The 13,832-nt window shown below is 41.5% G+C and overlaps 1 protein-coding gene across 1 annotated transcript in view; it reads left to right on the top strand.

Moving 5' to 3' along the window:
- The window catches only part of rragd (ras-related GTP binding D), a 38,538-nt gene extending 26,503 nt beyond the window's left edge, over positions 1–12,035 (top strand). Inside the window, exons 7-8 of the mRNA XM_020487697.2 lie at positions 5,484–5,632; positions 7,798–12,035. Coding sequence (XP_020343286.1) covers positions 5,484–5,632; positions 7,798–8,000 — 352 coding nt within the window. The 3' untranslated portion in view covers positions 8,001–12,035. The remainder of the gene's footprint in view (positions 1–5,483; positions 5,633–7,797) is intronic.
- Positions 12,036–13,832: the final 1,797 nt, after the last annotated feature.

A 13,832-nucleotide genomic window follows, 5' to 3' on the forward strand; every position in this document is an offset into this window, starting at 1 on the left:
GGCCGAGGCCTTACCCAGGGCACTGCAGCTGTGGGTTGGGATGGGATGGAGATATGCCACGCTGTGGTTTAGAAGGGCTGAGCTGGGGAAGGCTGTTGACTGTGTTTACGCTTCAGGGCACAACACTCTAGATGAGATGAGCTCTCACCGTATATAAGTCTGGGAGACTGCACAGACTTTGAGATATTTTCCAAGGGGGAACGTGTGTGTACAGTGATTTCAGAAAGTATTCACACCCCTTGACTTTTTCCACATTTTGTTGTATTACAGCCTCAGTTATAAATTGTGTCACAGGTTTATAAACAATACCCCATAATGTCAAAACAAAACAAAAAACAAATTAATTACAAATTTAAAACTGAAATGTTTTAAGTCAATAAGTATTCAACCCCTTTGTTATGGCAAGCCTAAATAAGTTCAGGAGTAAACATTTGCTTATTAACAAGTGACATAATAAGTTGCATGGACTCTGTGTGCAATAATAGTGTTTAACATGATTTTTGAATGACTACCTCACATCTGTACTCCATACATCCAATTGTCTGTAAGGTCCCTTAGTCAAACAGTGATTTTCAAACACTGATTCAACCACAAAGACCAGGGAGGTTTTCCAATGCCTGGTAAAGAAGGGGACCTATTGGTAGATGGGTAAAAATAAAAACAGCAAACATTGAATATCACTTTGGATGGTGTATCAATGCATCCAATCACTACAAAGATACATGTGTACTTCCTAACTCAGTTGCCGGAGAGGAAGGAAACCACAGGGATTTCACAATGAGGCCAATGGTGACTTTAAAACAGTTACAGAGATTAATGGCTGTGATAGGAGACTGAGGATGGATCAACATTGTATACTGAACAAAAAATATAAATGCAACATGCAACAATTTAATTGATTTTACAGAGTTACAGTTCATATGAGGAAATCAGTCAATTGAAATAAATTCATTAGGCCCTAATCTATGGATTTCACATGACTGGGAATACAGATATGCATCTGTTGGTCATAGATACATAAAAAAAATATAGGCCTCACAATGGGCCTCAGGATCTCATCACCGTATTTTGTTTGCATTCAAATTGCCATCGATAAAATGCTCACTAACAGAGATGTAAACAAATGTTTGCACAAAATATGAGAGAAATAAGCTTTTTGTGGAACATTTCAGGGATCTTTTATTTCAGCTCATGAAACATGAGACCAACGTTGCGTTTGTCACGAATATTACCGAAGGTGGCTCCCCTTCTTGTTCGGGTGGCGCTCGGCGCTCGTCGTCGCCGGTCTACTAGCTGCCACCGATCCTTTGTTCCGTGTTCGTTTGGTTTTGTCTAATTGTTAGGGTGGTGTTATTTAAGTTTGTTTAGCCCGCTTCTGTTTGTGCGGGCTTGTTCTTCTGTATTTGTGAGAGGTGTTAGTGTTTTGTTGGGTTTTCTCGCTGTCCTAGTATTTTTACCTAAGGGTACTTATTGTAGTAATAGTTACGCCTGTGTTGGGTATAACTATTTTGTTCTTTTTGATTTTGGACATTAAAACGTGTTTTTTCCCGCATCCTTTGCTGTCTGCGCCTGACTCCACACCCATTCACTCATTGAGTGTTACAGAAGCCCGCACCAATCTTATGGAGTCAGCAGGAGCAGCGACCACCCCTCTCCCCACGATGGAGGAGAGAGTCCTTCATCACACGTCCATCCTCCATCGCATCGGATCAGCGATGGATCAAATGATGGAGAGGATGTACCGTTGGGAGAGGAGTGGTCTCCCTACTACCCCACCTACCCTCCCACCAGCAACTCTACCATCTCCTCCAGAGGGATCCGGTGCCAGCGCTCTGCGCATCACGCCTCCGAGGGAGTACGATGGAGCGGCGGCGGGGTTCCAGGGATTTCTGCTACAACTAGAGCTCTACCTGGCCACCGTTCGGCCGGCTCCCTCGGACGAGGAGAGCGTGAGTGTCCTCGTCTCCTGCCTGACGGGTAGAGCCAATGTGTGACGGGAGTGGGCCAATGCTGTCTGGAACGGGCCCGACTCAGCGAGGGGCAACTACCCGGAGTTCACCCGTGTTCGATCACCCTCCGGAGGGCCGAGCGGTGGGTGAGAGGTTGTTCCATCTCCGGCAGGGGACGAGGAGCGCGCAGGACTTCGCGCTGGATTTCCGGACCTTGGCCGCTGGAGCAGGGTGGAGCATCCTTTGCTCTCTGCGCCTGACTCCACACCCATTCACTCATTGAGCGTTACAGCGTTTATATTCTTGTTCAGTGTTGTTATTCCACAATACTAACCTAAATGACAGAGTGAAAACAAAGAAGCCTGTACAGAATAACACATATTCCAAAACATGCATCCTGTTTGCAATAAGGCACTAAAGTAAAACTGCTAAAAATGTACAACTGCTAAAAACTTTATGTCCTGAATACAAAGCATTATGTTTGGAGCCAATCTAACACAACACATCACTGACTACCACTCCTCATATTTTCAAGCATTGTAGTGGCTGCATCATGTTATGGGTATGCTTGTCATCGACAAGGACTAGAGGTTTTTGGGATAAAAATAAATCAAATCGAGCTAAGCACAGGCAAAATCCTAGAGGAAAACCTGGTTCAGTCTGCTTTCCAACAGACACTGGGAGACAAATTCACCTTTCAGCAGGACAAAAACCTAAAATACAAGACCAAATATACTGGAGTTACTTGGTCTCCTGAGTGGCGGAGCGGTCTAAGGCACTGCATCTAAGTGCAAGAGGGGTCACTACAGTTTCTGGTTCAAATCCAGGCTGTATCACATCCGGCCGTGATTGGGAGTCCCATAGGGTGGCGGTTTGGCCAGTGTAGGCTGTCATTGTAAATGTGAATTTGTTGTTAACTGACTTGCCTAGTTACATTGAATTTAAATAAAACACTTACCAAGATGACATTGAATGTTCCTAAAGTTTTTACTTAAATCAGCTTTAAAATCTATGGCAAGACTTGAAAATGGCTGTCTAGCAATGATCAAGAACCAACTTGACAGAATTTGAAGAATTTAAAAACAATAATGTACATATATTGTAAAATCCAGGTGTGAAAAGCTCACAGCTGTGCATGTATTGACTCAAGTGTGTGAATGCTTATGTAAATGAAATATTTCTGTATTTCATTTTCAATACATTTTGAAACATTTCTAAAAACAGTTTGTCCTTATGAAAAATTGTAACGCAACAAAATGTCAAGGGGTATAATTTTTTTCTGAACACACTTGACATATTCTTGTATGTAGGTAATTGTGTGTGAATGGCCAAGGCATGCAAATTTAGCTCCAATTTAGCTCCAATTTAGCTCCAATTTAGCTCTTGAGGTTTCATTGGACCAGTTGATTTTACTCTCCTCCAAATACTGGGATTACTCACATGACGTTTGAACATCATTATCATGGATTGCTTCCCAAATGGCACCCTATTCCCTATATAGTGTATATACTATGTAGGGAAAAGGGTGTTATTTGGGATGCAGAACCATGACAAAATGGCTGGGCTATTAACATTATTTAGAGGTTTCAGCAATGTTTTTTTCCCCACCTCATTTAGTTAATGACGCACTCCCCTGACCAACATATTGAATGTCTGCTTCTTTTCCTAGTAATTACATTTGACATTTTTGTCATTTATCAGATGCTCTTATCCAGAGAGACTTACAGTCGGTGCATTCAACTAGTAAGGGAAAACAACCACATATCACAGTTATTGCAAGTAGGCCCTTCTTTGAAAGGGTCTTTCTTGATTGAGGTTATCCTTGTTTTTTTCCCACAAATTATGACTCCATGTGAAACCGTTCATGTTTTTTTGCGTTGTTTTCCTCCCCAGTGAGAAACTATTCTTGGTTTGCAGACCTTATGTCAATGCATTCCCCCCCCAAAGCTTCTGAAAGCATGGGATTAGATTTGAGCTTTTATTCATTTTGATAATTACCATTTGATCCAGCATCTGTTACATAGCACAGCTTTTTATCGTATGTACTAGATGTTGTTGTCAGAGGGGACACAGGTACACATGTACTTTCTCATTTTAATGCATGTAGGAATATACAGTAGATTATTTGTGTCCCTGTATTTAACTCAGGGAAAGCCAGTGTGAGGGTTTGTGCTCGGTTTAATATGGATGTTTGCCGGTGTGTGGGAGAACACATATCTGTAGAGTTATGTAAGTACTCGCACTCAAACCATATAAAAGGAAAAACCAAGGAGGCAAGATGCAAAAATATACATTTAATGTATGCTCGAAATGATAACAGGTGCTAATGCAAAGTGCTATTTTTTGTTTAGCACTTTGCACTAGCAACTTTAATTTTTTCGAACATGGATTAAATGTCGTATATTTTTGTTTCTTGGCCTCCTTGGTTTTTCCTTTTCTTTGTTTGACGGGGAGTACCTACGTTATTCTACCTAATAGGCTATCAGCTCTGACTTATAACTGCTGCTACCACAGTATGCCATTGACTTTCTCAGTGAATAAATCAAGATGGATGCCTTAACTGTTCTACTTGTTTTTAATTGATTGTTATCACTGATTATGCAGATGGTGGCTATTGTGAAGGTTTTACTGGCAATGATTTTGCTATGTGGTTGCACTTATTGTTAGTTTGCCATGGATAAGATCTGTTAAATGAGCTAAATGAGTTTAGCCATACATGTGTTGCCTTCATTCCTAAAAATATTTATTTTAAAAAAGTGTGGGGGGCTAGAGTACATGGCCTTATTGCTTGTTGTTTTGTTAACAAAGAGAGAGATAAGACGCCCTCACTCAAAGCCATCATCATCTCTCCAAACTAACAAGAATAACCCAGTTTCAGAAGCACTTTTAAAGAGTAGCTCTTATTGTATGATTTTACATGATACTACAGTGAGTCTATGAGAACGAACAGTCCCTAAAGAGAACAGAGAAGAGAACTTGGGAAAAGGAATGGGAAATAGGCTTTATTTTGAACAGAATCCCAAAATAATTGAAAGGGTATTCAACTCTGACCCTGCGAGGTCCGGAGCCTGCTGGTTTTCTGTTCTACCTGTTGATTAATTGCACCCACCTGGTGTTCCAGGTCTAAGTTGGTCTCTGATTTAGTGGGAAAGAATGAAAAAAAGCTGTGGAACTGACTTCCAGTTCCAGAGTTGACTATGAGGGGTCTATTGAATATTCATTGAATTGAACTTCTCCTTCAGTTCCTTGGCCGACAATGTAAAAGCACAAACAAAATACATTATTAAACCAACAACAGCAGGGTTTCTTTTATCTCTGTATTCATTTTAATCTCCGTAATGGTATTCTTAAGTTTAGGATGTGCATATCACCCTCCTTTTCTTATTTGAATGAATTTTAGCCTAAATCTCGCCATCTCAACCTTTTGTTCTCTTCTCGTTCCCATCCCCTCTCTCATCCCTGGTTCTCTTCCCTCTCTCATCCCTCGCTCTCTTCCCTCTCTCATACCATTGTTCGTATCCCTCTCTCTCCCAGGCTGACGGAGGAAGAGGCAGGTCAGCCCTATGATAAAGAGTCCATGGCCATCATCCACCTGAACAACACCACCGTCATGTACCTGAAGGAGGTCACCAAGTTCCTGGCTCTGGTCTGCTTCCTCCGAGAGGAGAGCTTTGAGAGGAAAGGTAACAGAGAGTTAGGGAGGAGAGCTTTGAGAGGAAAGGTGAGAGTTAGTTAGTGAGGAGTGCTTCGAGAAGAAAGGTGAGAGAGTTAGGGAGGAAAGGTGAGAGAGTGTTAGAGAGGAGAGCTTCGAGAGGAAAGGTGAGAGAGTTAGGGAAGAGAGCTTTGAGAAGAAAGGTGAAAGAGTTAGGGAATAGAGAGTCTCGAGAGAAAAGGTGAGAGAGTTAGGGAGGAGAGCTTTGAGAAGAAAGGTGAGCGAGAGTCAGTCTCTATCCCAAATGGAACCCTATTCCCTTTAAAGTGCACTGCTTTTGACCAGGGCTTGGTCCAAGAAGAACCCCTAGCCTTATAGGAGAATGTGCTGTGACTTTATATGGATGAATTCTAACTTTGGGTATTATGTGCTTGTACTAACACAAAGTTTTATGTTACATACCGAGTTTTTAGATGTGTCGTTGGCACTACAAAATATTTTCCGGGAAATGTCACACGTATCTCCTGTTAACACCAATGCATGATTTATTCAAAAATCTGAGTTACATCAATGCATGATTTATGCCAAGGTCCGAGTTAGCAAAGCTACATGCGCATATTCAGATATTACAACGACCAGACATGGCATGAATCCACAAGTGCAGTACTGAATACCTGCTGATACTAGACCACCTGCTACTCTAAACAGCATGCTTCCAAAGGCTAACGACTAACCAGGTTTGAAATATTTATAATCCAACCGCTGCTTGCGTGTTGTGTGATCTGTGATGAGCACAGTGATATGTGTTAATTGACAGATGGCATAACACAATTAATATGATGACAATGTAAAGCAAAAAGCTGTATTGTCCAGAGACTAAATACAGTATCCCTTCCTACGCTCAATTAACAGATCAACACATAATAAGTAATTTATATAAATTGCAATGGAAAGACCATTATTCCATAGACACCTCTCTCTCTCTCTCTCTCTCTCTCACTCTCTCTTTCTCCTATCTCTTAAAGAGAAGAGTGTGGTTACCTTGGCACCGATGATCAAAGGCTCTCATCTTCCTTTTAACTTGTGAACTTGTCAATTCCTCCCGGCTTGTTAGATTGAGCCTTGTCTGTCTGCGGCAGCTAAGAGATTGGACGACAGATGACACACCACTTGTGATAATGGGCATTCATATGAGTGTTCACTTTGTACAGTACATGGGAAGGCATGGCACCCAAACTACGGGAACAGTCATTTTCAAGTTGTATTTATTAGACACAGAGAAGTCAGTGCAGGGTTGTGTATTTCCTGTTATTTATTGCGTGTATTTTTATTCAACAGTATGGTCTTTGACTTTTTTTTTTATGTGTTACATTTGAACATTTCCATCTGCATTGATAAGTCTTTCCCCCTATCATATTTATCAGCAGAACAAAAGCATGGAAGCTTCTTACATCTGGTAAACTGTTTGTCAACGAGTCACAAAATAGCCTCTTTTCCCCAATATAACAATAGGCCAACAATGATAAGGTTACATGAATTACCTCATTATCATGTAGAATGTATTCGTTAACTTTAGTGGTTTTTACAACAGGTCATATCATACAGGTGATATTATTCACGGAAGCATCATGCATTGTTTTCACCTGCGGTTTCAAGTACTTTTACCCTCCAAAACTTTGGAAGAATGGGGGTAAAAGTTGTCTTCAAAGCGTGTATGAGCCCATAGCATCTGTATTCTATTCCCTTGAATTGTAAAATAATATTTCAGTCTTTATCAGAGTTTTGACACTTTCAACTCTTTAGACAAATACCACTCAACAATGGTATATTTAGCTTGTCTTCAAATTCAGTGATATAAAAGAAAAACATCTCATGTGAAGAGCATTGCTCCAAACTTGCATATTTGACTATCTAAATAATTAGAGATGGCTAGGCTTTGATAATTTGACAGATACATTAAGCATGTATTACCTAACTTTAACCTAACAAGCTAATGAGACAGAAGAGATTTAAGTACATCATTTTGTGTTTCTTGCAATTGCAATTATTATCTGATTCACAATGTAGGATATTTCCGCTCATAATTGATATTGTGAGAGCGAGATGAATTTGTCATTTTAACATTCTAATTGCTATGGTAACTCTGCTCGTCCTGTCTGACTACTGATCTCATCCTATCTTGTCTTTATCCCACAGGACTAATTGACTACAACTTTCACTGTTTTAAGAATGCTATTCAGGAGGTGTTTGATGTACGAGTGAAGGTGCAGAAAAACAGAAAGCTACTCAGCCAGAGGAGGTGGAGCAAACAGGCCTCAATTGAGTCCTCAGCAGCCACCACTGAACGCCGCCCCATTGGTGGCATCACATGTCAATCAACCATCTTTAAATCAACATAAAATAAAGAGGTGATATGTGAAGGGCTGTGGGCTGTATGGCCCCAAACACACTCAGGTTGTACAACTGCTGTACAACACATTTGGCACAACGTTTGTGATACAACAGAGAGTTTAAAAAAAAAACACAATAGTAAACATTTTTGTGCAAGTGCAGGTCTTCACGACTGTTCAACAATCACTAATGGTTGCATTTCAACCATACAAACCAGCAGATATAGGATCTTAATTTGATCACTCTCTTTTGTTGCTGAGAACATGATAATTCACATTTCCTGTTACAGAAAGATTACTTTCCTGCTGTAGCAAACTGCCTCAAATTAAGATCTTACATCTGTATAACTTGGGCCAGAAGTTTTTGTCTAATCATACAAGACCTGACCTGGAAATATATATATATATATAATTACCACATTTGTTACAGTTGACCTGTATGTTGAGTGTCAGCCCATAGTAGGGCATGCTGAAGTTGTATCATTTTTTTTTACAAGTAAGGGCCTGTAATGTCATCTAATATTGTCACTAATAATAGTACATGGTCATAGTCAAAGTAATATGGATGGGCCTTTTGAATACTGTAGAAGTAGGATGGTCAGTGAAATCACCTTGGCTGCTTCCCTCATGGTACCCTATTCCTTTTATAGTGTGTAAGCCCCATAGGTCTCTGGTCAAATGTAGTTGACTATATAGGGAATTGGACGTCATTTGAGATACAGCCATGATCTTTATGGAAGCAGCCCACCAAAGGAACAGATTGTAAGAACAGATGTTCATAAAGCTACCAGACCAGGTTCAAATACTATATGAAATCATTTCAATAATTTCTGTGCTTGACTTACACTATACAGTGAGGGAGTTTGCCCACTGACAAAGAAATGATCCGTCTATAGTTTTAATGGTAGGTTTATTTGAACAGTGAGAGACAGAATAACAACAACAAAATCCAGAAAAATGCATGTCAAAAATGTTATAAATGGATTTGCATTTTAATGAGGGAAATAAGTATTTGACCCCTCTGCAAAACATGACTTAGTACTTGGTGGCAAAACCCTTGTTGGCAATCACAGAGGTCAGACGTTTCTTGTAGTTGGCCACCAGGTTTGCACACATCTCAGGAGGGATTTTGTCCCACTCCTCTTTGCAGATCTTCTCCAAGTCATTAAGGTTTCGAGGCTGATGTTTGGCAACTCAAACCTTCAGCTCCCTCCACAGATTTTCTATGGGATTAAGGTCTGGAGACTGGCTAGGCCACTCCAGGACCTTAATGTGCTTCTTCTTGAGCCACTCCTTTGTTGCCTTGGCCGTGTGTTTTGGGTCATTGTCATGCTGGAATACCCATCCACTACCCATTTTCAACGCCCTGGCTGAGGGAAGGAGGTTCTCACCCAAGATTTGACGGTACATGGCCCCGTCCATCATCCCTTTGATGCGGTGAAGTTGTCCTGTCCCCTTAGCAGAAAAACACTCCCAAAGCATATTGTTTCCACCTCCATGTTTGACGGTGGGGATGGTGTTCTTGGGGTCATAGGCAGCATTCCTCCTCCTCCAAACACGGCAAGTTGAGTTGATGTCAAAGAGCTTCATTTTGGTCTCATCTGACCACAACACTTTCACCCAGTTGTCCTCTGAATCATTCAGATGCTCATTGGCAAACTTCAGACGGGCAAACTTCAGACATGTATATCTGCTTTCTTGAGCAGGGGTGCCTTGCCGGCGCTGCAGGATTTCAGTCCTTCACGACGTAGTGTGTTACCAATTGTTTTCTTGGCGACTATGGTCCCAGCTGCCTTGAGATCATTGACAAGATCCTCCCGTGTAGTTCTGGGCTGATTCCTCACCGTTCTCATAATCATTGCAACTCCACGAGGTGAGATCTTGTATGGAGCCCCAGGCCGAGGGAGATTTACAGTTATTTTGTGTTTCTTCCATTAGCGAATAATCGCACCAACTGTTGTCACCTTCTCACCAAGCTGCTTGGCGATGGTCTTGTAGCCCATTCCAGCCTTGTGTAGGTCTACAATCTTGTCCCTGACATCCTTGGAGAGCTCTTTGGTCTTGGCCATAGTGGAGAGTTTGGAATCTGATTGATTGATTGCTTCTGTGGACAAGTGTCTTTTATATAGGTAACAAACTGAGATTAGGAGCACTCCCTTTAAGAGTGTGTTATTACAAAAGTATGTGGAAACCCCTTCAAATTAGTGGATTCAGCTATTTCAGCCACACCCATTGCTGTCAGGTGTATAAAATCAAGCACACTGCCATGCGATCTCTATAGACAAACATCGGCAGTAGATTGGCCTTACTGAAGCGCACATAGATTTCAACGTGGCACTGTCATAGGATGCCACCTTTCCAACAAGTCAGTTCATCAAATTTCTGCCCAGCTAGAGTCTACCCCGGTTAACTGTAAGTGCTGTTATTGTGAAGTGGAAACGTCTAGGAGCAACAATGGCTCAGCTGCGAAGTGGTAGGCCACACAAGTTCACAGAACAGGACCGCCGAGTGCTGAAGTGCGTAGCACGTAAAAGTAATTCGTCCTCAGTTGCAACACTCACTGCCGAGTTCCAAACTGCCTCTGGAAGCAACATCGGCACAAAAACTGTTCGTCCGGAGCTTCATGAAATGGGTTTCCATGGCCGAGCAGCCATAAACAAGCCTAAGATCACCATGCGCAATGCCAAGCGTCGGCTGGTGTGGAGGCCATTGGACAATGTGATGTTTCGCCGCCATTGGACTCTGGAGCAGTGGAAACGCGTTCTCTGGAGTGATGAATCATGCTTCTCCGTCTGGCAGTCCGAAATACTAATTTGGGTTTGGCGGATGGCAGGCGAACACTACCTGCCCAAATACATATTGCCAACTGTAAAGTTTGGTGGAGGAGGAATAATGGGCTGGAGCTGTTTTTCATGGTTCAGGCTAGGCCCCTTAGTTCCAGAAATCTTACCGCTACAGCATGCAATTACATTCTAGACAATTCTGTGCTTCTAAATTGCAACAGTTTGGGGAAGGCCCTTTCCTGTTTCAGTATGACAATGCCCCCATTCACAAAGCGAGGTCCATACACAAATAGTTTGACAAGATCAGTGTGTAAGAAATTGACTGGCCTCCACAGAGCCCTGACCTCAACCCTATTGAACACCTTTGGGATGAATTGGAACACAGACTGCGAGCCAGGCATAATCACCCAACATTTGTGCCTGAGCTAACTAATGCTCTTGTGGCTGAATGGAAGCTCCCGCAGCAATGTTCCAACATCTATTGGAAAGCCATCCCAGAAGAGTGGAGACTGTTATAGCAGCAAAGGGGGGACTAACTCCATATTAATGCCCCTGAGTTTGGAATGAGATGTTCGACGAGCGGTTGTCCACATACTTTTGGTACTTTATTACGTTTTTCAGGCACAGTGCGAAGGCAAGATCAAAGATAGCAATAAGGGTTGTTCAATATAGCTATGTACCCGTCCTTATGTTTATCACCTGTAATGTTAACTGTACATCACATTTAACTGTAACACTCCCATTCAAATAGTATGATACTCTAACTTTATTGTAAGTGTATATGGAAATACATTTTGTAAGGTCAGCATACAAAATACACAAATCAATACTCTATAAAACAGCAGAGTGCTATTCAAAAATGCTGTTTTGCATTATGTATTTATTATTACAGTGTATTGATTTTGTGTAGCCAATGCAAACTTATCTCCTTCCATGCTTTATACAAGATAACATATGTCAATTCTAGGAACACCAAATCTAAATGTGCTAGCAACTACAATCGACAGTTTGAATCACAATTGTGGTGTCTCAAAGTTGTTTAATAACGGCATCAATACTACTATTTTAGCAATACTAGAACGTTCTACTAACACCTTGTTAACTTTGACAAGCAATTTGCTCTTGAAGCCTGTCTGCTTTCAAAACCAATTATTTTGACCCATACTTGTATTACTTGACTACTTTACTGAACCATTTAATTTATTTTAAAGTTCTATTTATTTATTTTGTTCATCAATAAAATAAGATTTGTTTACGTTGATGCATCTCATTGTCACCTTAATCACAACCCATTAGGAAAAAATGGATGCATTCACAACATATTTCCACATCATGAGTGTGTGAGAGTTTTTTTTGCCTGTTTTCATCTGTTAGAACAAGCATTCTGTCATCATTATGACTGCACCATTAGGTCACTAGGGCATTACACAATTTCAAGGTTGCACAGAACACACGCACATTGTCTCACCACCCACTTGGAGCCCTATGGGAACACATACCACGCTAACCCCACAGGAGATACCTGTACACTGTGTGAGGAGGCTGTGTGCGTGTTTCTGTCTGGGTGTGTCGAGAGGTCAAACATGGATTGCGCAGCAGCTGCTCTTTGCTGGACAGCCACAGTGTGTTATCGTCTGCACTACAATGTGTTACGTAAGACAATTTGATGTTTCAAATTATAATCCTCCACGCAGCACAGGGCCAAAATCCTCCATTCGGCTAGAACACAACCCAGCTGTGACCTCCGGATATTTCCTGTTACTTACTCACTCACGCGCCACTCATTGTTACAAACATAGGAGACGAGAGAGACACACACAAACACAGCCACGTGATCGAGCCTAAATAATAAACAAGCAAATGTTATATACCTCGGGGCTGCGTCCCAAATGGAACCCTCTTCTCTAGGTCCTGGTCAAACGTAGTGCACTATAAAGGGCCCCATCACCTGTAAGGAGCCTCAGACGTGTTCGATAATGTGGGTGGGCTGGCCTCATGCCTGTCAGTCAGAAGAGGACTGTTTGAAGAGCGGCCCTGAAGTCTCTTACATAGTTGGAGAGCGATTGCCAACGGGTCATAGAAAGGGGGATACCCAGACATTGCCAGACAAGCAGAGGCAGAAGGGTGGACTGTGTCTGTGTGTGTAGAGATGTTTGCTTTGTATCCTGCTGCTGGTTGGGAGGTATGTGTGTGTGTTGCGTGTCAGAGACTGTCAGTGTAGATCAAGCTGTTCCTAAGGCCTAGCTAGCTGTCACACACACACACACACACCGTGGGGAGTTCTGCCAGGGTTCTAACTCTGAATCGACTGTGGGAGAGAAAGGGAAAGAGTAAACTGTTTACAGCAGGGCTCTCCAACTCTGCTGATGGAGAGCTACCTTCCGATAGGTTTACACTCCAACCCCAGTTGTAACTAACTTGATTCAGCTTATCAATCAGGTAATTATTAGTATCAAGTGTGCGAGATTAGGGTTCGGCTAAAAACTACAGGATGGCAGCGCTCCAGGAACAGCGTTGGAGAGCCCTGGTGTACAGTATATTCATAGCATGTTTGCCTCCTATTATTCATGATGGGAAGGAAATGATGGATTGGTGCGAACAGATGCATTATGCTGTGCACATCTGATTTATTGTATCTATGCAGGGGTAAAATTGGGCATATGAAAAAGTCATGCATGTACAGTATACTTTGCATATGTGGTTTATTGATATGCGGCAATATAATTGTGCAATATCAAACAGATGCATTCTTCTTGTAAATAGGTCTTGCATGGAAATGCTAACAATGTATGTGTCCCAAACAGCATCATATCCACTATATATTGCTATGCAACATTTGTTGGATTTAACCTTTTATTTAGTTTAGTATTGTGTAGTAATATACAGTACCAGTCAAATGTTTTTATTTTTTAATTTTTTACTATTTTCTATATTGTAGAATAATAGTGAAGACATAAAAACTATGAAATAACACATATGGAATCATGTAGTAACCAAAAAAGTGTTAAACAAATCTAAATATATTTTAGATTTTAGATTCTTCAAAGTAGCCGCCCTT

Source organism: Oncorhynchus kisutch, linkage group LG7 (assembly GCF_002021735.2).
Source record: "Oncorhynchus kisutch isolate 150728-3 linkage group LG7, Okis_V2, whole genome shotgun sequence".
Lineage (NCBI taxonomy): Eukaryota > Metazoa > Chordata > Actinopteri > Salmoniformes > Salmonidae > Oncorhynchus > Oncorhynchus kisutch.